Here is a 27,902-nt window from a genome sequence, read left to right as displayed (position 1 = left end):
CAGTTTCTCAACCTTAACATGCTAGTTCCAATGAAACAACATGCTTTCCATGAACATGCAGCTCTCATTCCACTTACATAAGCAGGCAAAGACAGGGAATTACAGGTGCATTTGTGCATATGTCATAGAAAATGGCAGGATATGTTGAGAGAGCGGTGAATGAAGCATATAGTATCCTAGGCTATATAAATACGGGCATAGAGTACATGTTATGTTAGATAGATACAGAAATACAGCACAGAACAGGCCCTTCGGCCCACGATGTTGTGCCGAACTTTTGTCCTAGGTTAATCATAGAATTTTGGACACTAAGGGCAATTTATCATGGCCAATCCACCCAACCTGCACATCTTTGGACTGTGGGAGGAAACCGGAGTACCCAGAGGAAACCCACGCACACACGGGGAGGATGTGCAGACTCCACACAGGCAGTGACCCAAGTCAAAATCGAACTTGGGACCCTGGAGCTGTGAAGTAATTGTGCTATCCACAATGCTACCATGCTGCCCTTAAGAAGAAGTTAATCCACACTCCATTATTCTACCCTAATCCATGTACCTATCCAATAGCCGCTTGAAGGTCCCTAACGTTTCCGACTCAATTACTTCCACAGGCAGTGCATTCCATGCCCCCACTACTCTCTGGGTAAAGAACCTACCTCTGACATCCCCTCTATATCTTCCACCATTTATCTTAAATTTATGTCCCCTTGTAATGGTGTGTTCCACCGGGGAAAAAGTCTCTGACTGTCTACTCTATCTATTCCCCTGATCATCTTATAAACCTCTCTCAAGTCGCCCCTCATCCTTCTCCGCTCTAATGAGAAAAGGCCTAGCACCCTCAACCTTTCCTTGTATGACCTACTCTCCATTCCAGGCAACATCCTGGTAAATCTCCTTTGCACCTTTTCCAAAGCTTCCACATCCTTCCTAAAATGAGGCGACCAGAACTGCACACAGTACTCCAAATGTGGCTTGACCAAGGTTTTGTACAGCTGCATCATCACCTCACGGCTCTTAAATTCAATCCCTCTGCTAATGAACGCTAGTACACCATAGGCCTTCTTCACAGCTCTATCCACTTGAGTGGCAACTTTCAAAGATCTATGAACATAGACCCCAAGATCTCTCTGCTCCTCCACATTGCCAAGAACCCTACCGTTAACCCTGTATTCCGCATTCATATTTGTCCTTCCAAAATGGACAACCTCACACTTGTTAGGGTTAAACTCCATCTGCCACTTCTCAGCCCAGCTCTGCATCCTATCTATGTTTCTTTGAAGCCGACAACAGCCCTCCTCACTATCCACAACTCCACCAATCTTCGTATCATCTGCAAATTTACTGACCCACCCTTCAACTCCCTCATCCAAGTCGTTAATGAAAATCACAAACAGCAGAGGACCCAGAACTGATCCCTGCGATACGCCACTGGTAACTGGGTTCCAGGCTGAATATTTGCCATCCACCACCACTCTCTGTCTTCTATCGGTTAGCCAGTTTGTTATCCAACTGGCCAAATTTCCCACTATCCCATGCCTCCTTACTTTCTGCACAAGCCTACAATGGGGAACCTTATCAAATGCCTTACTAAAATCCATGTACACTACATCCACTGCTTTACCTTCATCCACGTGCTTGGTCACCTCAGTACCCTTTCCATTACTTTGCCTACCACCGAAGTAAGACTAACTGGCCTGTAATTCCCAGGGTTATCCCTATTCCCTTTTTTGAACAGGGGCACGACATTCACCACTCTCCAATCCTCTGGTACCACCCCTGTTGACAGGGAGGACGAAAAGATCATTGCCAACGGCTCTGCAATTTCATTTCTTGCTTTCCATAGAATCCTTGGATATATCCCATCAGGCCCGGGGGACTTGTCTATCCTCAAGTTTTTCAAAACGCCCAACACATCTTCCTTCCTAACAAGTATCTCCTCGAGCTTATCAATCTGTTTCACACTGTCCTCTCCAACAAATATGGCCCCTCTCGTTTGTAAATACTGAAGAAAAATACTTGTTCAAGACCTCTCCTATCTCTTCAGACTCAATACACAATCTCCCGCTATTGTCCTTGATCGGACCTACCCTCGCTCTAGTCATTCACATATTTCTCACATATGTGTAAAAGGCCTTGGGGTTTTCCTTGATCCTACCCGCCAAAGATTTTTCATGCCCTCTCTTAGCTCTCCTAATCCCTTTCTTCAGTTCCCTCCTGGCTATCTTGTATCCCTCCAGCACCCTGTCTGAACCTTGTTTCTTCAGCCTTACATAAGTCTCCTTCTTCCTCTTAACAAGACACTCAACCTCTCTTGTCAACCATGGTTCCCTCACTCGACCATCTCTTCCCTGCCTGACAGGGACATACATATCAAAGACACGCGGTACCTGTTCCTTGAACAAGTTCCACATTTCACTTGTGTCCTTCCCTGACAGCCTATTTTCCCAACTTCTGCACTTCAATTCTTGTTTGACAGCATTGTATTTACCCTTCCCCCAATTGTAAACCTTGCCCTATTGCACGCACCTATCCCTCTCCATAACTAAAGTGAAAGTCACAGAATTGTGGTCACTACCTCCAAAATGCTCCCCCACTAACAAATCTATCACCTGCCCTGGTTCATTACCAAGTACTAAATCCAATATGGCCTCCCCTCTGGTCGGACAATCTACATACTGTGTTAGAAAAGCTTCCTGGACACACTGCACAAACACTACCCCATCCAAACTATTTGATCTAAAGAGTTTCCACTCAATGTTTGGGAAGTTGAAGTCACCCATGACTACTACCCTGTGACTTCTGCACCTTTCCAAAATCTGGTTCCCAATCTGTTCCTCCACATCTCTGCTGCTATTGGGGGGGCCTATAGAAAACTCCCAACAAGGTGACTGCTCCTTTCCTATTCCTGACTTCAACCCATATTACCTCAGTAGGCAGATCCCCCTCGAACTGCCTTTCTGCAGCTGTTATACTATCTCTAATTAACAATGCCACCCCCCCCCCCCCCACCTCTTTTACCATCCTCCCTAATCTTGTTGAAACATCTATAACCAGGGACCTCCAACAACCATTTCTGCCCCTCTTCTATCCAGGTTTCCGTGATGGCCACCACATCGTAGTCCCAAGTACCGATCCATGCCTTAAGTTCACCCACCTTATTCCTGATGCTTCTTGCATTAAAGTATACACACTTCAACACATCACCTTGCCTGCAAGTACTCTCCTTTGTCAGTGTTACCTTCCCCACTGCATCACTACGTGCTTTGGCGTCCTGAATATCGGCTTCCTTAGTTGCTGGACTACAAATCCGGTTCCCATTCCCCTGCCAAATTAGTTTAAACCCTCCCGAAGAGTACTAGAAAACCTCCCCTCCAGGATATTGGTGCCCCTCTGGTTCAGATGCAACCCGTCCTGCTTGTACAGGTCCCACCTTCCCCAGAATGCGCTCCAATTATCCAAATACCTGAAGCCCTCCCTCCTACACCACTCCTGCAGCCACGTGCTCAACTGCACTCTCTCCCTATTCCTAGCCTCGCTATCACGTGGCACCGGCAATAAACCAGAGATGACAACTCTGTCTGTCCTGGCCTTTAACCTCCAGCCTAACTCCCTAAACTTGTTTATTACCTCCACACCCTTTTTCCTACCTACGTCGTTGGTACCAATGTGCACCATGACTTCTGGCGGCTCACCCTCCCCCTTCAGGATCCTGAAGACACGATCCGAGACATCCCCGGCCCTGGCACCCGGGAGGCAACATACATTTCGGGAGACTCGCTCGCGACCACAGAATCTCCTATCTATTCCTCTAACCATTGAATCTCCTATTACTATTGCTTTTCTATGCTCCCCCCTTCCCTTCTGAGCCCCAGAGCCAGACTCAGTGCCAGAGACCTGGCCGCTGGGGCCTTCCCCCGGTAGGTCACCCCCCCAACAGCATCCAAAACGGTATACTTGTTTTGAAGGGGAACGGCCATGAGGGATCCCTGCACTGTCTGCCTGTTAGTTTTCTTTCCCCTGACTGTAACCCAGCTACTCTTGTCCAGTACCTTGGGTGTGGCTACCTCCCTGTAACTCTTCTCGATAACCCCCTCTGCCTCCCGGATGATCCGAAGTTCATCCAGCTCCAGCTCCAGTTCCTTAACACGGTCTCTGAGGAGCTGGAGTTGGGTGCACCTCCCGCAGGTATAGTCAGCGGGGACACCAGTGGTATCCCTCACCACCCACATCCTACAGGAGGAGCATGCAACTGCCCTAGCCTCCATCCCCTCTTACATTACAGAATTAGCTGCCCCGTAGACCAACTGGACCTCCGCCCTCCGACTCTGCTTCCAGTCAGCTGTACTCTAAACTCCTGGCTCCCTTCACGCTCTTTGATAAATATAGGAAATGAAATGTAAGGAGCACCTTACTCCCTCCTCACCTAACTCCCTCAGTCACCAAACTCTCACTGTAGCACTCAAATGCAACAAGCTCAGCGCTCAGTGCAAAACCTCAGTTAGCTGGAGTATTACATCCAGACCTGGGCGCTGCACGTTAGGAAGGGTGTGACAGCATTGTAGAGAGTGCAGAAAATATTCACTCGCGTTATTCCAGGGTTGAGGAACTTAAATTACGATGATAGATTGGGACAGTTGTTTTCCTTTGATTAAAGAAGGTTGAGAGGAGATTTGATCGAGGTACTCAAAATCTTGAAGGGCCTGGACAGAGCAGATGGGAGAAACTGTTTCCACCTGTGAAAGATTGAAAATGAGAGGGCGCGGGTGGCATGGTGGTGCAATGGTTAGCACTGCTGCCTTATGGCGCTGAGGATCCATGTTCAATCCCGGCCCCGGGTAACTGTCCGTGTGGAGTTTGCACATTCTCCCCATGTCTGGGGCCACGCCAACTTGCCCCTTAATTGGAAAAAAAAAATGAATTGGGTACTTTAAATTTATAAGAAAGAGAGAATGAGAGGGCGCATATTTAAAATAATTGGCAAAAGAAGCAAAAGCAATATGAGAAAAAAACTTTTTAAGGTCTGGAGTGTGGTGGAGGCAGGTTCAATCAAAGCATTCAAGACGCAATCAAACTGCTATCTGAAGAGGACGAATGTGCTGGGTTATTTATGGGGAGAAGGCAGGAGATTAGCACTAAGCGAACTGCACCTTTGGAGGGATGGTGCAGACAGGATGTGCTGAAAGGCCTCCATCAGCACTAAATCACAGTTCATGGAGTATAAAATGCTTTGAGACATTCTGAAGTTGAGAGAGTTATCATACAAATGAAAATCTTTTTTATAATGCACCCCAGTAGCAAAATGAATGAATTATATGGTCCGTATTCCTAATAGAATCATTACTAGAATTCCCAATGGTGAGGTTATTTTGCAGCTTGCTTACAATCTCACCCAACTATCATTACATAAGGTATCATCGGAGAAGAGCTCCTTCGAAATAGGACCAGGCAATAGGGATGACCAAAATATATTATGTGTTTGTCTGAATCAATATTGTATCCCTTGGCTAGTTGATATGTTTTCTATATTCATACGTAAATAATTTTATAGCTCAAAATAGTAAACAGAATAAAAATGAGGTTGACTTACATGGGTTAAGATGCTTCTTAGCAGCATAGAGACTTGTCATTGTTATGCAGTTACTGTAGGGACTGGTTAAGTGGTTAGAATAGGCCCCGTCCTTATTGGCGGTCGTGTGGTTGCTAGGTGAACCATTGTTGTTTGGCGTGAACTTGTTTCCTGATGCAGGCGAAATGGCTACTGGAGCATCAACACTGAACATCTTTTATTCTGTTCATTAAGGAACTGGAAAAATGAAGCTTATTTTCGAGAATTCATTTAAACTAATCAAAAGTATCAGGGTATCCACCGGAACACTTTATTTCACACGATATTACAACAACCTTTGCTACTATTTTGTGCATTATAAAATAGCTGGCAATTCTACCTTTTCTTTCTTAAGTTGTTTTTGTTCTTTTCACGGTAGGCACTGTTTATCGTGGAACTATGGAAAATGTTCTGATTTATATTTTAAATTTCTTCACGCTTTGAGACCGGCGCCAGTAAGATTGTATTTATTGCCCATTCCACCTGTTCTGAGAGTATTAAGAGTCGAGCATTGGGTGGCTGAAGCCTATTGCTAATTCAGAATTGGCAATCATAGTGAGGTGAGCACTTTACACATCCCGTGGGTAGGTGTGCCATGTAGCATGTGGGAGTTATTGCCTACCATTCCAATCACACCATGATGCATGGACACTGTGCCTGAACACTGCGGAAGGCAACACCACGGATGCAGCAGTCAACATCCGAACACCCAGGCGCTGGACCCCAGCACTGGGGAGCATTTCCGTCACCAGAAAATGGATGTGTGCACCAGGAGGGAAACCAGGGCCAGGTCCAGGTAACGTTACCAGCAGGTGTCTGGGGTACAGGGTGTGGTGAGTATGGGGGTCCATGGGCAAGGCATAGAATCATAGAATTTACAGTGCATAAGGAGGCCATTCAGCCCATCTAGTCTGCACCGGCCCTTGGAAAGAGCACCCTACCTAAGCCCCCACCCCCACCCTATCCCTGTAACCCAGTAACCCCATCCAACCTTTCTTGGACAATTTAGCATGGCCAATCCACCTAATCGGCACATCTTTGGATTGTGTGAGGAAACCCACGCAGACACAGGGAAACGTGCAGACTCTGCACAGACAGTGACCCAAGCCGGGAATCGAACATGGGACCCTAGAGCTGTGAAGTGTGCTAACCACTGTGCTACCGTGTCTCTGTGTTTGATTAGGGGGTGGGGAAGGAGCAATTGGGGAATGGAGGGTCCCGGATGAGAGCCACCGCTGTTTGTCAGTCTCACGCCCTCTCCAATTGCACGGGATGGATGGACAATATCTTGGACCCTGAAGAAGCTGCCCTCGTGGTGCTGTGGCAGACCAGGTGGCCAGCCACCTGGACAAGGCGATGGCAGCTGCGTCGACAGAGGCTCGAGGCAGTGCCCATGTGCAGGGCTCCGCCCCATATCCTGAGGACCCGGTCATCTACCCGGCCAGGGAGGGCCCAAAGGTGTACGGGCGTTGCTGCCCTTTCGAACAGATGACGAACAGCATGTGCCGCAAGGAGCTCCGTCTCAACAAGGAGACGGTTCAGCACCTGTGCCATGTCCTTGTGAACCTGGCACCACGTGAAGGAAGAGGCTACCCGCTCTCGGGGGGGCCATCAAGGTCATCACAGCCCTGAACTTTTACGTCTCAGGATTATACCAGGGATCAAGTGGGGACCTGTGTGGCATCGTACAAGCTACACCCCACAAATGCATCAGTGAGGACAAGTATCCCCTGTTTGCCTGGGCAGAAATTGATAAACTATAAACTATGACATGGACCAGGCCCAACAAGATGCCCGGGCAGCAGGATTCTCCACCATCAATGGGATGCCCAGGTCTAGGGGCTAATAGATGGTACACATGTCGCCTTTCGAGCACCGGGATGTCTGGGAGTGCCCTACATCAACAGGAAGGGGTTCCACTCCCTGAACATTCAGCTTGCGTGTGGCCACTACATGAAGATCATGCATGTGCGTGCACGCTTCCCAGGGAGTGTGTATGGCAGCTACATCCTGGGGCAGTCGATCATCCTCAGCCTCTTCGAGGACCACCCCAGGATGGCCGGTTGGCTCTTGAGGGATAAGGACCTGGCTAATGATGCCAGTATGGAAGCCAATGACTGATGCGGAGACCCGATACAGGTGCAGTGGACTGTCAAAATGAGTTTCCAACACCTCGACCGCTCTGGCGGAGCACTGCAGCACACCGCCCAGAGAGTCGCCCGCTTCGTGGTGGTCTCTTCTACCCTTCACAACTTAGCACAGCAGCCGGCCGACTTGCTGGAGGTGGAGGGGGAGGATCATATGGCCACCTCCTCCATGGAGGATGAGGAACAGGAGGGGCTGGAGGACGAGCTCCAGGGAGGATCCGCAGGACCAGCCGAAGGACGGAGGTCAGGCGGGAACGGCGAAGATCCGGCAAGCTTGGAGAGCTAGGGAGGCTCTCATCCCGGCCAACTTCATACAGGATGAGGCCTTGTCCATCATTCCTCCTTCTCCCCCCACTTCCCTTCCCCCATCCCGCTGCCTTCCCCCTTCCCCCATCCTGCTGCCTTCCCCCTACCCACCTTCACTGTCCTCCGCTCCGCCCGCCTCCCCTTCCCGTCCCAAATTCCCACTCCTCTGTGCAACATCACTCCAGGATGATGGGACTGTGTCAGCACTGTCAGCGGGACATGGTCGAGGGCAGGGGTTAGTGATGATAGTCCACAGGGAGCAGAGTATTGGTGCTCCTCAGTCTGACACCTGCCTGCCTGCTGAGTGCTCGCTCACACTCATCACCTGCCCGTGGTGTTCTGGGATGGGAGGAGCCCAGGATCTCTTTGACCGGTGAGATGGGGCATGGGATTGGTGCTCGGCCCGCATTGCGGAAGGAAGTGCCAGAGGCATCATATTGGTTGAGGTTGACTCATTTATGTACATAATTGTCCCCGACTGGACAACTCTCCCAATGGTGCCGCCTCACTCTCCCTACCATATTCCCCACTCCCCTGTACCCTCTACATCCTGTTTACCCGCTCCCCCCCCCCCCCCCCCCCCCCCCCAGTGCCATCTCGGTGATCATTGATGTGCTTAGTCTTCCGTGTTCCACCGCAGAATTTAGGCATGCCCCCAGGATGTACATCAGAGATGGAGGCAGCCTGCTGCTTACCACGTCCCGAGGCCTTTGATGGCCCTGCCAGGCGTCCTCTGGGGGCCCTGAGGCCAGAGGGCCCCAGCGCACTTACTAGCAGTACATGCCCCACCGTGCCACCTGTTCCGTGTGCTGACTCCAAAACCCACCATTATCAGGGGGTGGAACCCAGGGGAGCTGGTGCCACTGACAGGGAGGAGGGGCACTGGGTGTTGACCCAAGGCCTTCATGCTCCTTACTGACTGGGACATGCTCTGCAACACCTCGGCATGCCCACCTCGGACAGGGACATGCTCCCCAGTGCGTCATCAAGGCCCACCTGGGACTGGGTGATGTCCCCCAGCGACTGGGACCTGCTGTTGAGGCACTCAGCCATGGCCGCCACTGACTGAGCCGTGCATTGGATACCTCCACTCATGCTGCCCACATTGTGCACCATGGTTTCCACCGTGGTTGGCACCGTAGCAGAGGGATGGGCCACTCTAGGATGGCCCCGGGTCGACATCCAACTTCCCGGTTGGTGTTTTTATGGCCCTGGGGTTCACCCTGGGATGGAAGGACAACTGGATTGAGTCCCGCTGCCCCTGTGCCATCTGGCTCTGCCAGTCCTGCCAGCCCCCAATTTCTGCAGCTTGTGCCGATACCCTCGAAGATGCTCCTCAGTGACCGGGCCATGCTCTGCAGCACCCTGGCAATGCCCACCGGTAGCTGGGGCAGGTCACCCGGCAACCAGGACACAAGCTCCTAAATTCATAATATATAGCAGCAGAATTCGGCCATTTGGCCCGTTGAGTCTGCTCTGCCATTTGATCCTTCGATGCATCATCAAGTTCCACCTGGTAGTGGGTGATGTTCCCCAGCAACTGGGACATGCTGTTGAGGTGCTCAGCCATGGCCGTCACTGACTGAGCCACGCCTTGGTCACCTCCACTCATGCTGCCCACGTCGTGCACCAGGTTCTGCACCGCGGTCGCCACCCGAGCAGTGTTGGCCCCGGCACCACGCATTGCCGGTGCCATCTCCTGCACCCACAGTCTCTGGGACTTCTCCAATCAACTATGGACCTGCTGGAGTGTTGCTGCCATAAAGAACAGCACAGGAACAGGCCCTTTGGCCTTCCAAGCCTGTACCAGACATGATACTAACCTGGGCCACAATCCTCAGCACTTCCTTGTGCCGTAACCCTCCGTACCAATCCTATCCATGTGTTTGTCTGGATACCTTTTGAATGCCGTTACTGTATCTGCTTCCATAGCCTCCCCTGGCAATGTGTTCCAGTCAATCACCACCCTCTGCATAAAAAATCTGCCTCGCACATCTCCTGTAAACTTTGCCCCACGGACCTTAAACCTATGCCCCCTAGTGACTGACCCCTCCACCCTGGGAAAGAGTGCCTGCCCATCCACTGTATCCATGCCCCTCATAATCTTGTAGACTTGAAAACAGTCCGAGATAATTCAGCCTCTCCACACAGCTAACACTTTCCAGGCCAGGCAACGTCCTGGTAAACCTCCTCTGCACCCTCGCCAAATGTTCCACTCCTCTGGTAGTGTGGCAACGAGATTTGTGCGCAATATTCCAAGTGCGGCCTTACCAAGGTTTTATACAACTGTAGCAAGACTTACCAGTTTTTATATTCAATGCCCTGTCCATCCCCCTCTGACTCTCACGGCCGCTCCTTAATGTCTCCATCAGATCCGGGTAAACCTGTTCCAGAGGCTCAGCATCAGGCTGGGACCCAGCAGGTTCCTGGGATCCAGCCGACATCCAACTGCTGTCCTGCCTGGGTGTTCTTCCCTCCACCTGATGTGCATCTGCAAATGTGTGGTGCACATCAGAATGTGCCCCAGAAGTCTGACCACTAGTCACCCACCGAGGTGTGTTTCTGCGCTGGTGGAGGGTGGGGATGACAGCTGTGCCACGATAATGGTGGCATCCTTGGAACTCTCCTCCGAGGTGTCCTCTTAGGAGGCCGGTTGGGCACCCGGATGGGCCAGTGCTGTCGGATGCAGGTCCTGCAGGAGAATGGACATGTGGTCAGTTGGAAGGATGGGTCAGTCTGTATGGCAATAACAAGTCACGTTTGACAGGTCACCTGGATGGAGGCCAGTGGATCCTCATTACTGCATCATACGGTGACCTCTATGATGGTCACTGCTCAGTCCTCGGCCATCCCTGTGACCTCCAGGGGGTGAGAACCCTGATGTCCAGCACCCTGCCGCCTGACTGGGCCTTCTACTCCTTCTACCTGGGGTTTAATCAAGTTTTCAATGCACAAACCTTTGCAGCACCTCAACTTAAAATTCTCATCCTTGTTTACACATGCCTCTGTCGTGTTAGGTACACTGGTCTAACACTGGCTGCAACTGTATGCAGCTTAGATCAGAAAGATACTCCAGACCTTGAAGTTAGTTCAATCAGGTTTATTGAACTAATAGCACAATTAACACAGTTCTCAGTGAGTTCGACTCTCTGCTAACTTAAGTGTGGTTACTCTGACTGACACAGATTATCTCTTTGCCACGTGGTGGACGTGTGAAATTGTAACAACACCCTTGACTGACTCTCCAGATGTTCATCAGTGGAAAGAGGCGGAGTGGGAGTGCCTCGTGTCTTTTATAGTCAGATCCCACCCCTGAGTGTCCTGCCTGCTTATTGGTCATGTCCTGTTCTCTGTGTCCATTAGCTGCTTGTCTGTATATCATTATGTGTGAGTCTGCATATCATGACAGCCTCTGTGACCTAACTCCTCCCTATCTCTGTTATCTCCTCCAACCTTAAAACTCTGATATCTACACACCTTCTGGCCTCTCTGATTTTAATGACTACTATTGGCGGTTGTGCCGTCATCTGCCAAGTCCATGTGCTCTGGAATTCTCTCCCAAAATCTCTCCAGCACTTCATTTTGCTTTTCTTCTTTCAAGATGCTCCTGCGAACTGATGTCTTTGACCATGCTTCTGATCATCTGCACTAACGTTTCCTCGTGTAGCTTGGTGTCAAACCTTTCTTTTTAATAAATGTTTTTTATTGGGTTTTTGAACATAGTATATTTACAGGTGTACACAAAAGAGAAAGAAAAAACTGAGAAGCTATTATACACAAGATAAAAACAACATCGCTATATAGTTAGCAAAATTATGTGATTAACAAGTGGGGGGGGGAACTGGGGAGGTATATATACATCGAGGTACTGGGGAGACAATTACACTACATCTGTACGCCCGTCTTGTGCAGTCTTTCATTTTTATACATTTGTTTTGTCCAGTGCAGAAAGAGTGAACACACCCCCAGCAATATAAAAAATGGACCTGGATAGTGGGGGGCGCAGATGTTGTTGCTTGCTTCTTCCGGTCGGCCTTCGTTGCCGTTGTTGTTCCGTGTTCGCCTCTGCTTCGGCCGTTTGCCATTTCTTCCTCCTGTACTTTCTCACCCCCCCCTTCCGGTCTTTCCCTCCTTCTCACACCTTGGCTACTTTCCCTTGGCTGTTGGCTACTTGGCTATTCTTCTGCTTGTTTGTTGGCCACAAACAGGTCCCGCAACAATTGGGTGAATGGCTCCCACATTCTGTGGAAGCCGTCGTCTGACCCTCAGATGGCGAATTTAATTTTCTCCATTTGGAGAGATTCTGGTAGGTCGGACAGCCAGTCCGCAGAGTTGGGTGGTGCTGGCGACCGCCAGCCAAGCAGGATTCTACGGCGGCCGATCAGGGAGGCAAAGACAAGGACGTCCACCCTCCTTCCCAGGAATAGATCTGGCTGGCCTGATACCCCGAACACCGCCACTTTCGGGCATGGCTCCACCCTCATCCCCACCACTTTGGACATTGACTTAAAGAAGGCTGTCCAGTACCCTGCAAGTCTGGGGCAAGACCAGAACATGTGGGTATGGTTGGCCGGGCCTCCTTGGCACCGTTCACATCTGTGCTCCACCTCCGAGAAGAACCTACTCATTCGGGTCTTGTTAAGTGGGCTCTATGTACCACTTTTAGTTGCATCAAGTTGAGCTTTGCACACGTGGAGTTGGAGTTGACCCTATGCAGTGCATCGCTCCGGAGTTCCCACCCTATTTCGATCCCCAGGTCTTCCTTCCATTTATTTCTAGTTGCGTCCACTACGGTGTCAGCCTTCTCTACCAGTCGTTCATACATGTTGCTACAGTTTGCTTTACCTAGGATGTTCGTGTCAAGTAACTCCTCTAGTAGTGATATACCATCAGTTATGACACGACAGAGAGATCAAGAGAATGCAGGCTTTAATATGCAAAGAACTTAGCTGGCCAGAAACTTCAGTACAAACTGAGCGCCACCCACTGGACGCAACATTATATACTGCCCCGGGGAGGCGGAGCCAGGAGCGGAGTCCACCGGGGTTCCAACCCAAGCCTTAAAGGCATATCACACCAAACCTTAAAGGCATATCACCTATCTGGTGAATACAGTCACTACATTCACCCCCTGTTTAACAAAACACAAAGTCCGTCGGGAGTGACGTGCGATCAGATGTTCAGTCTATCAGGAGGCCTGATCGTCCTCTTTGACCTCCTCAGCTCAGGCAGTGGTACGGAGGGCACAGACGTCATCAACGATGGTAAATCCGGGAGCACGGCGGTCGGAGCTTCCGTCTGGTGTGTCAAAGAAGGGTGGGGAGCAGGGGTCGGGTGGGTGGCTGGGGGCGACAGTACAGGCGCGGGGGGGGGGGGAATGGAGGCGCGGGAGGGGTGCGGTTGGTGGTGACTGGTGACGCAGGGATGCGGGGGAACTAGCGGGCGCCAGATCCCGTAGGCAAACCGTATCTTGCCGTCCGTCAGAATGCGCGACGTAGGCGTACTGGGGTTTAGCATGTAGCAGCTGGACCCTCTCGACTAGGGTATCCATCTTATGGCTCCTCACATGCCTCCGGAGAAGAAGAGGTCACGGAGTTGTCAGCCAGGATGGAAGCGAGACCCCGGAGATGGACCTCATCGGGAAAACAAACGGTAATGAGGGGTCTCGGTTGTGGCTGTACAGAGGAATGATCTAATGGAATGGAGGGCGTCAGGGAGGACCTCCTGCCAGCAGGGAATTGGGAGACTTCTAGACTGCAGGGCCAGAAGAATGGCCTTCCAAACCGTCGCATTCTCCCTCTCCACCTGCCTGTTTCCTTGCGGGTTGTAGCTGGTCGTTCTGCTCGAGGCGATGCCCTTACCGAGCAGGTACTGATGCAGCTCATCGCTCATGAACGATGTACCCCGGTCGCTGTGGATGTAAACGGGGAAACCGAACAGAGTGAAGATGCCGTGCAGTGCCTTTACAACTGTGGCAGAGATCATGTCGGGGCAGGGAACGGCGAGTGGGAAGCGGGAGAACTCGTCAATGACGGTTAAGAAATAGGCATTGCAGTTGATGGAAGGGGCCCTTTGAAGTCGATACTTAGGCGCTCAAAGGGCCTGGAAGCCTACACCAGGCGAGCTTTGCCTGGCCGATAGAAGTGCGGTTTGGTCATGGCCCTGATCTCCTCGGTGGAGTAGGGCAGATTGCGGGCCTTAATAAAGTGGGCAAGCCGGGTGACCCCCCCGGGTGACAGAGGTCATTGTGGATAGCCCGCAGCCGATCCTCTTGCGCGCTGGCGCACGTACCGCAGGACACGGCATCTCGGGGCTCGTTGAGCTCCCCCGGACGATACTTAATATCGTAAGTGTAGGTGGAGAGTTCGATTCTCCACCTCAAGGTCTTATCATTCTTGATCTTGCCCCGCTGTGCATTGTCGAACATAAAGGTGACCGACCGTTGGTCAGTGACGAGGGTGAACCTCCTACCGGCTAGGTAGTGCCTCTAATGCCGCACAGCTTCCACAATGGCTTGAGCTTCCTTTTCGACAGAGGAGTGGCGAATCTCGGAAGCGTTGAGTGTTCTAGAAAAAAACGCAACTGCCCTGCCCGCCTGGTTTAGGGTAACAGCCAGGGCGGCGTCCGACGCATCGCTCTCGACCAGGAAGGGAATGGTCACGTCCACCGCGTGCATAGCTGCCTTCGTGATATTGGCCTTGATACGGCTGAAGGCTGAACGGGCCTCAGCTCCAAGCTGCGGGTAGTCTGTGTCATCCGGGGAATCGGAGTCACAAAATATCCGCCCCCATCAGTCGCACATATCAGGTTGAGCAGAAGATGGCGGCCAAGGTGGCCGCCCCCACGAATCGCACGAGGCCGATGACACGTCAAAAAAGGGCATGTCCGTCAGACACGCAACCACATTGCGGGGCCTGCGGGCCTGTGAGTCCGTTGGTCGGGCCTGGTGAGTTTTCTCCTTCTGAGCCTTCAGTCTGGCCAGGCAGACTCAAGCGAAATGCCCCTTCTTGCCGCAGTTGCTACATGTCGCGGAGCGGGCTGGACAACGCTGTCTTGGATGTTGGCCCTGACCACAGAAGTAGCATGACGGTTCCCCCGGTCTGGGCGGGCAGCCGCGCGGCACAGGCCTGTGGCGTGGTCAGGTCTGATGAAGTCTGCGTGGGGCTCGCAGGGTCCCCGGGGTACGCACCGAGGTTCTGGTAGGCCACCTCTAACGACGTGGCTAATTTTACCGTTTCCTGCAGGTCGTTTGCCTCGTTTTCTAGGAGTCGCTGCCTGACGTAGTTCGAGCGGATTCCAGGCCACGTAGGCGTCCCGGATCTGCAGCTTCATGTGGTCCTCCGCCGACACGGCTTGGTAATCACAGTTCCTGTCGAGTATGGTGAGCTTTTCCAAAGACTCGTCCAGCGATTCCCCGGAGTGCTGCCGGCGGGTAGAGAGTAGATGCTGCACGAACACCTCATTGACGGGCTTGATGAAGCGCTTCTTTCGAATCTCGACCACAGCGTCATACGAGACCGCCTTCTCGATTAAAACGGAGATTCTGTGGCTCACCCGGGCGTGGAGGAAGTGCAGCTTGCGAGTTTCGGGGCTAGGTGCTTCTGAGGAGCCAATATATGCCTCGAAGCAGCGAAGCCAGTGTGAGAAGATCTCCTTGGCTTCTGGCGCACGGACATCTAGATCGAGTTTCTCTGGCTTGAGAGCGGCGTCCATAGTGTTGTTTGAGTATTAAATTGATATACCATCAATTATGACACGACAGAGAGATCAAGTGAATGAAGACTTTAATACGCAAAGAACCTAGCTAGCCAGAGACTTCAGTAGAAACTGAGCGCCACCCACTGGACACAACATTATATACAGCCCCGGGGAGGCGGAGCCAGAGGCGGAGTCAACTGGGGTTCCAACCCAAGCCTTAAAGGCATATCACACCAAACCTTAAAGGGATATCACCTATCTGGTGAAAACATTCACCACAAGTGTCTGTAGTGGTGGTCATGAGTACGTCCTTGTCTCCTTCCGTAGGAAGTTTTTAAGTTGCTGGTACCGTAGTTTGTTCCCCCTAGCTAGCTGAAATCTCTCTGTCCGTCCTACCCTGCCTTCCGTGTATAGGTCCCTGACTGTCAGTGTCCCTCCGTCCTGTCCCTTCTTTTTAAAGGTGAAGTCAGTGAGCGCTGAAGTGAGCCTATGGTTGTTGCAGATGGTGGCTTTGTCCGACATTTTGTTCAGGCCGAATTGCTGGCGTAGTTGGTTCCAGGTCTGGAGGGTGGCTACCACCACTGGGCTGCTGGAGTGTTTTTTGGGTGGGGATGGGAGTGCCGCCGTGGCGAGGGCCCGGAGAGAGGGGCCCTTGCAGGAGGCCTCGTACCCTGTGCGCACTGGTGTCAACGTTTGATGACACTGCTGCAAAGCGACTTGTAATGTATTACTTCAGTAAAGGTGCTATACAAATGCAAATTGTTATTTCCAAGTGAGTATTGTTTGAGCACTGAGTGCAGACTGAGTGCATTCCACCACTTAGCCATGTGTTTCACACAACAGCATCAGAAATTACGTGAACAGGTGGCATGGTGGCGCAATGGTTAGCACTGCTGCTGCACAGCGCCGAGGACCCGGGTTTGGTCCTGCGTGGTGTTTGCACATTCTCCCCATGTCTGTGTGAGTCTAACCCCCACAACCCAAAAATGTGCAGGGTAGGTGAATTGGCCATGCTAAATTGCCCCATAATTGGAAAACAAAGTGTTGAGCAGAAGCCTGACCTTTTTCTTGTCATGTAACGTGCTCAAGGAGTTGTCTTTATTAGAACTGAATTTAACATGGCTGCTTCCAGTCAGTGCCTCATGGCACAGGTCACATGATTACACAATACACAACACAATCTACCTTTAGTAGATTATTGCATTTCAATCCAAATAACCCAAGCCCTAGAATGTTTATATCACACTGCTGAGATCACTTAACGTAGCATAAACCAGCAAAGAAACCCAGGTCCTTCTTGGCCTGTTAGGCTTAATTCCAGATCTGTTGGTGTCAAACCAGAGGGGAAAGGTCTGTCAGAGGGGTGAAAACTAAAAAAGGTTGACGCAATTCTTTGCTAATCCCGCATTCTTGAATTCTTATTCCAGATCCAACAGGCAGCTTGTAAAACCTATCTCTAAACCAGTTTTGCAACAGGAAGTAGACCCTTCATCTTCAGAGAAGGAAAGATGCAGGAGAAAGGAAAGGAATATTCCGAAGCACAAGGAGCAAGACAGCAAGGAAGGAGATTCATCCGAAGCTGATGATGATGAATGGCGATCGTCCTCTGGATCGGAGCTCGGTCTAACCGAGACAAGTCTCTCAACGGATGAAGATTGCTCTGACAGTACATTCTGCTTTGGCCCCGAATCAGGATAATTGGTTTCTCAACTTGATGATGGAATGCAACCCAATGGATTCTAGTGTTAGTTTTTAATCAGTTGCTCCCATTTTGCAAGCTGGCAGAATGTTCAGACCTAAGAAAGTGAACTTAGTGCGGCATCCCCATTCAGCCCAAGTGCCCCATTTGTCAGGTATTCACACTTGGTTGGATATTGGTGGGTAGCAGTCATCAAAATGCCTGCGACTCCCTCAGGGTGAGTGTGAGAGCGGGGTTGGGCCAAGGGACCAGTGAAAGAAGAGTGTGACAGTGGGAAAAAGAACAAACATGAAAGAAAATACAAAGAGAGTGCACAATGGGAGAGAGTTGAATCAAAAGAATAGTTGTGAAGTAAATTAATCAGCATAAGATGGTGGAAGAGGTTAAAATTTAATTTTTCAATACATATTTCGGTAAGCTTCCCTTTGTGTGTTAGGCATAGTGAAATTGTAAAATAAAACCTGCCATACAGAAGAGTTGTAACCTCTTCTCCCTGCATTTATATCATATTTCAGTACAAACATCTTTAATATTTGCTCAACCGTGAATGATTTTTACTTAGAATCGCCTGGTTTCGGCTTAGAGTTGAACAGATCTGATTGCTGCCTTCCATATGGTGTACAATTTATCACATTTTGATTTCGTAATCATCAACCTGTTGTATCCACAGGTGGTGTATCGGGGAAGAATCGCAAAGTATGAGATTTGGCTCCTGTGTTGCGATTTGAATATGTTTGCTTCCTACAACGTCATAAGAATCTGGCCATTTGTAAATGCGCTCGGAAGTTTCCGGAAAGTTAGGAACAATGTAGACGCTCGAGAATCGGCAGGCAGCAGTGAAATCCTGCCGGTCTTTATTTTGTCTGTGGCAAGTGAGAATTTTGTCTTCCCTCTTGTCTTTATTGTCATCCTGTCAGATGAATCTCAGCAACACGGGGAATTTTAATCCCGTCGGCTGGAAACTCCCATCTGTTGTTTGTCGCTAATGTAGCTTATTCTGATTTTTGACACATGAATTTTAATAAGCGTGCTACTCAATCCCCTGTGACTTTGCTTACAAGAAATAAAACAAAAACAATCTGCTTCCCCTCCGGTAACCGTGTCTATTGTCTTCAACTCTTATTCCTACAGGCTGAGGTTTTCTGATGAAAGAGCACCCTACCTAAGCCCACACCTCCACCCTATCCCCGTAACCCAGCAACCGCACCTAACATTTGGACAATTTAGTGTGACCAGTCCACCTAACCTGCACATCTTTGGACTAGTGGGAGGAAATCGGAGCACCCGGAGGAAACCCACGCAGACATGGGGAGAACGTGCAGACTCCGCACAGACAGTGACCCAAGCCGGGAACTGAACCCGGGTCCCTGGCACTGTGAAGCAACAGTGCTAACCACTATTCTACCGTGCTGCCCCAACGCCTGCATGGGACTCATCCAGCTGGGGATGAGGGTCCCATGATGCTGTTTGGACTGTGAGTTAACCAGCACCAGTATAACAGGTCAGCTTCTGTAGTAGCTGACAGTAAGGTGTGAGGACCCTATGTTCTGAAACTGGGCCCTTTGTAAATACAGCTGTTACGCTGAATAAGTGTCTTATGAACTCTTCGGACTCCCCTTTGCCCTTTACTTCAGGATGTGTCGGGTGATGGAGTCCATGAGGTGCAGAAACACATAGAACATAGAAAATACAGCACAGAACAGGCCCTTTGGCCCACAATATGCCAAACTTTTGTCCTAGATTAAGAACAAATTAATCTACACCCCATCATTCTACCGTAATCCATTTACCTATCCAATAGCCGCTTGAAGGTCCCTAATGTTTCCGACTCAACTACTTCCACAGGCAGTGCATTCCATGCCCCCACTACTCTCTGGGTAAAGATCCTACCTCTTGATGGAACCATCAATTCACCAGACACGTGTTTCCGATGTGAATCTAAGCTTTAATCGACTTACTTCAGAGCCAGCCTGTTACCTGTCGATGAACTCGTAGTGACCCAGGCTGACTCGGGACTACTTATACAGCTGCACTAGGGGGAGGAGTCATGGGCGGAACCAAGGGTGGAGCCCAGTACAAGTTCCTAGGTGCTCCCAGCGCTACTCCCCCTAGTGGTAAGACAGCGCTACTGCACTTACAACAAGTGTGAATTAACATATATATTAACATATATTACATTCACCACACCTCTGACATCCCCCCCATATCTTCCATCATTCAGCTTAAATTTATGTCCCCTTGTAATGGTTTGTTCCACCCGGGGAAAAAGTCTCTGACTGTCTACTCTATCTATTCCCCTGATCATCTTAGAAACCTCTGTCAAGTCTCCCCTCATCCTTCTCCATTCTAATGAGAAAAGACCTAGCACCCTCAACCTTTCCTCGTAAGACCTACTCTCCATTCCAGGCCACATCCTGGTAAATCTCCTTTGCACCTTTTCCAAAGCTTCCACATCCTTCCTAAAATGAAGTGACCAGAACTGCACACAGTACTCCAAATGTGGCCTTACCAAGGTTTTGTACAGCTGCATCATCATCTCACGGCTCTTAAATTCAATTCCTCTGCTAATGAACGCGAGCACACCATAGGCCTTCTTCACAGCTCTATCCACTTGAGTGGCAACTTTCAAAGATCTATGAACATAGATCCCAAGATCTCTCTGCTCCTCCACATTGCCAAGAACCCTACCGTTAACCCTATATTCTGCATTCATAATTGTCCTTCCAAAATGGACAACCTCACACTTTTCAGGGTTAAACTCCATCTGCCACTTCTCAGCCCAGCTCTGCATCCTGGATCAAATACAACTGGAAGGTTGGAAACTTGCCTTTGAGCTGATGAGGTGGGGGTTGGAGGGTGGAGAGTGAAATTTCTACATCTTTATGTGTGTCATAATCAATCCATCTGCCTGTGAAGTTGAATTTGATGCTGACTTTTAATGCTCGTACTCCTGAACTGCGACAGCACTCTGCTACACATGTCTCATTGTTTTAACATTAAATCCACCCCCGATATCTGTGCCAGCTAGAATCATTCAAAACATTACACGGGTCAACTCGAATAGATGTCACTGCTTTCAAAACCCAGGTCCACTCCAACAAGAGGTAATCACGGATGACTCGTGTTTTTTTTTAAACATTTTCAGAAGTGTGAGTGCAAATTGGAACATGGGACTTAGAAGCAGGAGCAGGCCATTCAGCCCCTCGAGCCTGTAACACCATTGAATAAGATCATGGCTGATCTGACTATGATGTCAACTTCACTTTCCAGATAGATATAATAAAATGTCACAAAAAACAGTTCCAAACTGCCCCCTGAATCTTCTCATTTTTTGCACGGTGCCCTAGAAAGCTATGTTATAGGATTTCCTAGAGTTTCACTCATTAGTGTGGTTGGAGGATCCGAGTGCAGACCAGATGCCATCTTCAATAGCTCTGTCCCTCATTGGGTGCAAATTGAGCCCTTCCCTGACAACAATTGACAGTGCTGGTTCACAATTCACTCAACATGAATCCACAATCCTGAAGAACCTATCCACTGAACCAATTTTAAGTTATGCTCCTTTTACACTTATCAGATCGCAAACCTTACAATTATGGGGTGGCAATATTCTGAATTTCCTTTTTAAACTGGAATGCTAGCTCCTATGCATAAATAATGAGTCAAGCTGCCTTTCCGGTGAATAACCTCAAATGCATGACTGGAATTTTGAACTTTGGATTGATGTCCTCAAATGAAGGTTTAAACTTGACCAACTTTCATTTAATTTTCAGACGTACTATTTCTTTAGCTTTCCACAGAAACGGGCAGGGTTGGATTTTACAGGGTGCCAGCCTGTGTGCCCTTGGATATTATTGAGGGCCTTAAGTCACCAGCGGTATTTTTGGGCAGCGGGTGGAAGCCCATGCCAGGCAGGAAGTCTGACCGATTTAGCAGTGTGGGTTGGTGTCGGGCAAGGAGGGGAGACCCCCGCTTTGAGCCCAGGTTCATTGGAGGCAACCCACCCTTTTCAACACTTCTTAAATCTTCCCCTGTGATGTACCATCAATTGGACGCGAGACACGATGAAGGTCCAAACTTAGGCTTTAATCAGCTAGATGTTAGCCCGGTGGTCGACTACAGTGAAAGGCCGACCGCCGGGACCTCTGGGTACTTATACTTGCCTCTCGACCAATTGGTGAGCAGTCACATGACTAGACTCAGCCAATCAGCCGAGAGGCACATCACCAGCCAGAGCCAATGGGAAACCGGTGCTCTGCACCAATGGCAGCACTCCTAGTCATACCACCACACCCTGTCCTCTTGAACATGGGCACCCACCTTCATTCCTGAAATGCCGGATCCTACCGTTAAGTTGCGCCCCTTTATCAATGAGTTCGGGACTGCCCGCAGTCCCAGCAGTGGCCACCACTCAGAACTGGCACTCCTGGGACCACACAGCTGTGGGTCATCCAATGTCATCTATCAGCAGTTCTCTAAGAAGGGGCTTCCTCCTGAGAAAGGGGCAGCAATCTCACATCGAAGCAATTAATGTTGCTCCCAGTGTTATATTTCTGTACAACAGCCATTCAGATTGTGGCAGGTTCCCTCTGCCCTTCCCCTCCTCCCTTTCCCCCCTCCCTCCAACACAGGTGTTTACATAGGAAGGGAGCAGGAAACATGGTGCCATTCATCCAGTAGTGTTTGAGATGAATGCTCATGAACCCAATTCCCCTTGGCCATCGGTTTGTATTTAGCGTTGATCTGAAAGTTCCTGAGGCTGATACTGGGTGTCCTGAAACAGAGTGTTCCATTCACCAGTGCTAAGATCATCTCACTCCATTGATCATTAAGTTCATTGAAGAAGAGTATTACAAAGTAATGTGGAATAAAATGAACCAAATGAAGTACCAAAGAGAAATGGCAAAGGAGACATGGGAACCAGATATTAATTTCAGATATCATCAGTGAAAGATTAATATCTGAAAAGATTCATAGTTTAACTATTTAACTTCTGCTTGCCTAACTTGTAAATTAAAGAAAGACTTTTAGGGCAGCTTCTTCAAAACAATAATCTAACTGGCCAAAGTTATAAATAGTCGGGTTCCCATTGACTAGAAACTGATCTGAGCTAGTCATAAAAATACTGTGGCTACAAGAACAGGTCAGAGGCTGGGAATCCTGCAACGCGTAAGTCACCTCCTGACTCCCCAAAGCCTGTCCACTGGGCACAAGTCAGGAGTGTGATGGACTACTCCCCACTTGCCTGGATGAATGAAGCTCCAACAACACTCGAGAAGCTCAATATCACCTGGACAAAGCAGTCCGCACGATTGGCACCCCATCCACAAGCATTTACTCTCTCCACCATGTACACACAGTGGTAGCCGTGTGCACCATCTACAAGATGCACTGCAGGACCTCACCAAGGCTCCGTAGACAGCACCTTCTAAACTCCTAACTTCCAAAACTCCTTCCAAACTTCCAAACTGCTACCATCTAGAAGGACAACGGTAGAAGATGCACAGAACACCACTGTAGAATCCAACAGAAGAGACGCAGCAATGCACAGTAGGAAAGGAATGAACAAAGATTTATTGTGGTATATACAATAATTACAGAGCAAACAACTCCCCTCCCCAAATGGCCGCCCTCCTCGACCTGCACCCAGGCCGGTTTTTATACTGAGGGGCTCCCCCTTGTTTCGGGGAAACCCTGCCCCCAATTAACTGGGGAGTTCATAGTCTGTGGTAAAGGCGGGGAATCTTGTTGCGCATAGTCCATGCCCCTCCCCCCCCCGAGGGATTCGTAACAACCACCATCTGTAAGTTCTCCTCAAAGTTACTCACCATCCTGACTTGGAAAATAAAAGGGTGTCATCTTTGCCATTTGCTAACTAACTGCCATGGGACTGTCCTTTTAAGAAATACTTTTGTCTTATCACATGGCTTCAGTGATGTCATTGTGTCGGTGGAGCTGGGCTGTGGGCCTATGGAGTTTTACTTTCGCTTTGGGTTTTGGATTTGGTTTGTGGCTCTGTGAGTTTTTACTTTCATTTTCACATTTGACTGCTGTGGACTCAGACAGAGAAGTATTTTGGCCTGTCTCCCTATTATCAATTTTAAAGAGTTATTCCAAGGAAGAAACCCAAAGAGTATAGTTACCTGCTGTTTTGGTAAAAAGAGGTTTTTGGTTTATGGGATCTTGTTGTTGAATTGGAACAGTTAAAGGGGGAATTTATTAAGGGTTATACATAGATTACTTTAGCTGTGTGGGGGATTTATGTTTGTAGTTGATAATAATTCTTACTGTGTGTGTTTATACAGATGTCAACTAAATTCGTAGATTTTTTTTTGACTAAAAAGCATCTAAGAACTCTGTTGAATAACACCTGAATAGCAGGTTCTTGTGCTCATCTCAACCAAAATCAATAAACAGTTGTAGGTCAGGTGAACTCCATGATATACTTTGGAGTTTTCTAAACTCTGGCCCATAACACTAACATTAAAGCATGATAGTGATTGATGCATAATATTATTTATTTCTCTGCTTTATTTTTTTTTAACCTGATCACAAATCCACTTCTGACGGCAAAAAAATAAATGGTTGCTTTATCCTTTCCTCCTCTCCTTCGTGCACTCCTATTCCAACCTCCTCTACCTCACAGGCACACTTCTCAACATAGTCTATATCCATGTCACTAATGCCAAATCTTTGCCCTCAGGTAGTGTTCAGCCCTTCAGCGGATGAGACATCTCCAGATCACACTCGTGCACCTATTGCAACCAGTGGGAAACTGGAGAAACGAAGAAACCAATTGTTGCAGGCCCGAATTGAGCAGAGGGAACAGCAGGAGGATAGTCACACTTGTTTCATCCTATCCTACCAGTTGTAATCTGAAATTTCTTTCTTACTTTCTTGGAGCACAATCCTCCCTCTCAAGCAATCCATAAAAGTTTGTTGAAATGCGGTTATTCCGCTGGTATCTATTTTTAACAAATACCTGTAGTAGGATTATACAATATAGCACGCACTCAAATTCAATAGATTAGGATGTTTTTCAGAATAGGAAGATGTGTTTGCTTTGAGGCACAATTTGGTTAACCTTTGAACCATAGGCACTCAACACCCTGAGGAATTCTTGGCATCCAGGACTAGGGTAGCTAAAGGTATCATTCAATGCATCATGATATACAAAGTCGATGTAATATGACAATAATATTGATATTCAGATGTGAAAAAAATGTTGCTCTCAAGATTTTAGATAAAAATACAACATGAAATGAAATGAAATGAAAATGAAATGAAAATCGCTTATTGTCACAAGTAGGCTTCAAATGAAGTTACTGTGAAAAGCCCCTAGTCGCCACATTCTGGCACCTGTTCGGGGAGGCTGGTACGGGAATTAGACCGTGCTGCTGGCCTGCCTTGGTCTGCTTTAAAAGCCAGCTATTTAGCCCAGTGTGCGTATCTAAAGTCTTACTTCTGATCTGTGCTTGAACATACGAGCAAAACCCAACAGATACAGTACAACTTGTCAGTGTCTGCGGCATTGACATCTTCCTGTGCATTGTCTGCTTTTTATTGCAGTTTCTAAAATCCATGGTTACCATTCTGCCTTCACTTGTGCTCTGCACAATGTTTGATAAATGCCTCCCCATTCCCTCACTCTGCCTCTATTCTCTCTTTGTTTTGCCCTTGCTATAGTAACCACCCAAGGAATTAGCACCCCACATGGGCAGTAGAAATGACATTGGCTGGACGGGTCAAACTTTTGCTTAGCTGTACGAGGGCAGAAGCTGCACACTTTTCCGAAGCACTGTTGTCGTGCACTGGTAGTTTTGGATTAGAATTAGAACAGTACAGCACAGAACAGGCCCTCCAGCCCTCGATGTTGTGCCGAGCAATGATCACCCCACTCAAACCCACGTATCCACCCTATACCCGTAACCCAACAATCCCCCCTTAACCTTACATTTTAGGACACTACGGGCAATTTAGCATGGCCAATCCACCTAACCAAAGTAACCAATCATTCATTCTGGCCGTGCTTGAAATTGACCTGAATGCCACTTCTCCTCACCAGTCTGTGCACTACTTTTGCATGATTTAATCATATGTGACCGTGAAAGGCTATTTGGCTTTACTAATGCTGACCCATATCCCTAAAGAAATTAGATTGCGAACCAAAGTAGCCAACATTGAAAATGATCTACTAATTAAATTAGAGGCGCCTGAGAAGATATTGGATATTTTTCTGCAGTGTGGGCTTAATCATTATTATTTTTTTAAAGCTTGATTTGTATATTGCTGCACCAGTGCTACGGAGGAACGTGCTAAAAATACAAGAGGAATGGAACTTTGATGGTGCAGTGGTTCAGACACAAGCGTTTACCTCAGAACCAGCTTTAAATCCAGGCCAAATTGATGAGATGAAAGGAGCCTCTGTCTGCAGATTGCAAGGGCTGTATGTGAAATTAGCTTGGATCTTCTCAACCCAATTCCTCACAGCGATTGGTTGATATTTAGCACTAATTTGAAAGTTCCTCATGGTGGATGCCCTGAAACAGACTGTTCCATTCACCAGTCCTAACCTCACCTCACTTCATTGATCATTAAGTTCACAGAAGAAGAGCAATACTAAGCAATGGGGAGAAAAAAATAAACCAAATAAAGTACCAAAGAGAAATAGCAGACACAGGAACAAGATACTGATTTTAATCATTGTCAGTGAAAAATCTTGGGCGGGTTTCACCGTTTCCTGACGGCGACTTCGTAATCGGCGATCGGGCAGAGAATGCCTTTTGATGCCGAAATCGAGGGCGGCGCCTATTTGACGCAGGATTTGTATGCTCCGTTCCCTCCGAAATGGTGTCATTGCGTCACGCGCTGCACGAAGTTGGGGTGGCCTCAGAATGTCACCTGAAGGCCCTCCCCCAATGATCCACCCGTGGTAGGCCGAGTTCCCGGCCTCGCGGTTGACGTGTGGTCTCAGCAGTTGGGAACCCGGCGTGGTGGCTGCGGACTGTGTCCAACGCCGCCACAGTTGGGCGGGAGCCGTGCTGCTGGCCAGCAGGGACTGCTCTGAGGGCTGGGGGGACTGGTGGGGGTTTTCAGGTCGGGTCCGTGCATGGCCGCGCTATGTTTTACGACGCAACTGCTGCATTTCGTCGTCATGCCCATGTGTGACCAAGGACCCGTCCATTCTTTGCCCGTTTATTTTGTGGGAACCGGGAGTTTTACGCAGTGGGGCTGCTAGCCCCTCACCAGTCGCAGGATCGGTGAGGGGGCAGCGCTGGTTTCTTTCACGTAAAACGCCACAGTTAGGCTCAAAATCGGAGAATCCAACCCATTGTGTTCCACCCAAATATGGGGTGGGTTTCTCCGTCCCGCCGCACCGTTTTCTGTTGTGGGCACCCCTGCCGGCAGCTGGATTCTCCGTCCCGCCAGCCGGCAAATGGAATTTCCCATTGTGGGCAGCCCCACGCCGTCGGGAAATCGCGGGCGTGGGTGCGCTGCCGGCGCAACAGAGAATCCCAACAGCGGAGAATCCAGCCCATAGTGTTTCACTATCTTACTATCTGAAATGACTTGTGGTATATTTACTTACCTTTTGTTTACATGATTTGTAAATTAAAGAAAGGCATTTTATTTTGAGCCTATTCTTATAAAACAATTATCTAAATGTCCCATGTCTCTGCCCTGTTTGCTCATCATGTGCTTTTGTGTCTGCATCGCGGAACAAATTCTCATATAAATAATAAACTGAAGGTCGACTTCATCCTGCGCAGTATTCTGAGACAATGAAGTCTGCATGGTGCCATGTGCAAACCATCCCCATATAAATCAAGTGTCTATAGGTTGCAGTACAGATCAGTTGGAGTCCATTTCTCAATTCTTTTCACAATCTGTTTGTTACTTCTTGCTGCCATTTAGGTTTAGAGGTAGGACTTTATCACCCCTTGTTTTTCCTTACAGCTCCATTAGAGCCACTCATAGGTTTCCCAAGGGGAATTTCCATACATGTGAGCTTTCTAAAGGAGGAAACATAAGTGTAGGCTCCATCAAAGGAGCCCAACTATTCACATTCATTTACCACCATCTACTGTCAGAAGGTGCACACACTTCCCTTTGACAAAGGAATATTAGGCTGCAACTTCCTCGGCGTGGCAATCAGCATCAGACTGCCACTCCGAATCCAATTACTTCCGGGATTTTACTTCCGATTCTGTCTCGCCCGGCCTTCTGGTTCAGGCAGGGTGAGATCCAGGCAGTGTAGCACATCCCCAAGGCCCAACTTCGAAGTCTAGCTTTGAAAAAGTGAAGGAGGACATGCCCCCTTTTTTATGACATTAACTTCCATAAATCAGATAAGGCTAGCGGGAAGGTAAGTTATAAGGTAAGTGGAAAGTATTTGGGGCTGGGATGATCAGAGACCCAGGAGGGTGCTCGGGCCTTAGTTAGGG

The 27,902-nt window shown here is 48.8% G+C and overlaps 1 protein-coding gene across 1 annotated transcript in view; it reads left to right on the top strand.

Annotated features, from left to right (window-relative positions):
- LOC119977805 (von Willebrand factor A domain-containing protein 3B-like) overlaps nucleotides 1-18,546 on the top strand; it is a 240,759-nt gene extending 222,213 nt beyond the window's left edge. Inside the window, 1 exon segment of the mRNA XM_038819030.1 lies at nucleotides 17,186-18,546. Coding sequence (XP_038674958.1) covers nucleotides 17,186-17,456 — 271 coding nt within the window. The 3' untranslated portion in view covers nucleotides 17,457-18,546.
- Nucleotides 18,547-27,902: the final 9,356 nt, after the last annotated feature.

The sequence above is a fragment of the Scyliorhinus canicula genome, chromosome 14 (assembly GCF_902713615.1).
Source record: "Scyliorhinus canicula chromosome 14, sScyCan1.1, whole genome shotgun sequence".
Lineage (NCBI taxonomy): Eukaryota > Metazoa > Chordata > Chondrichthyes > Carcharhiniformes > Scyliorhinidae > Scyliorhinus > Scyliorhinus canicula.
The sequence above is the reverse complement of the archived record's forward strand: the minus strand, read 5'-3'. Positions and strand labels throughout refer to the sequence as shown.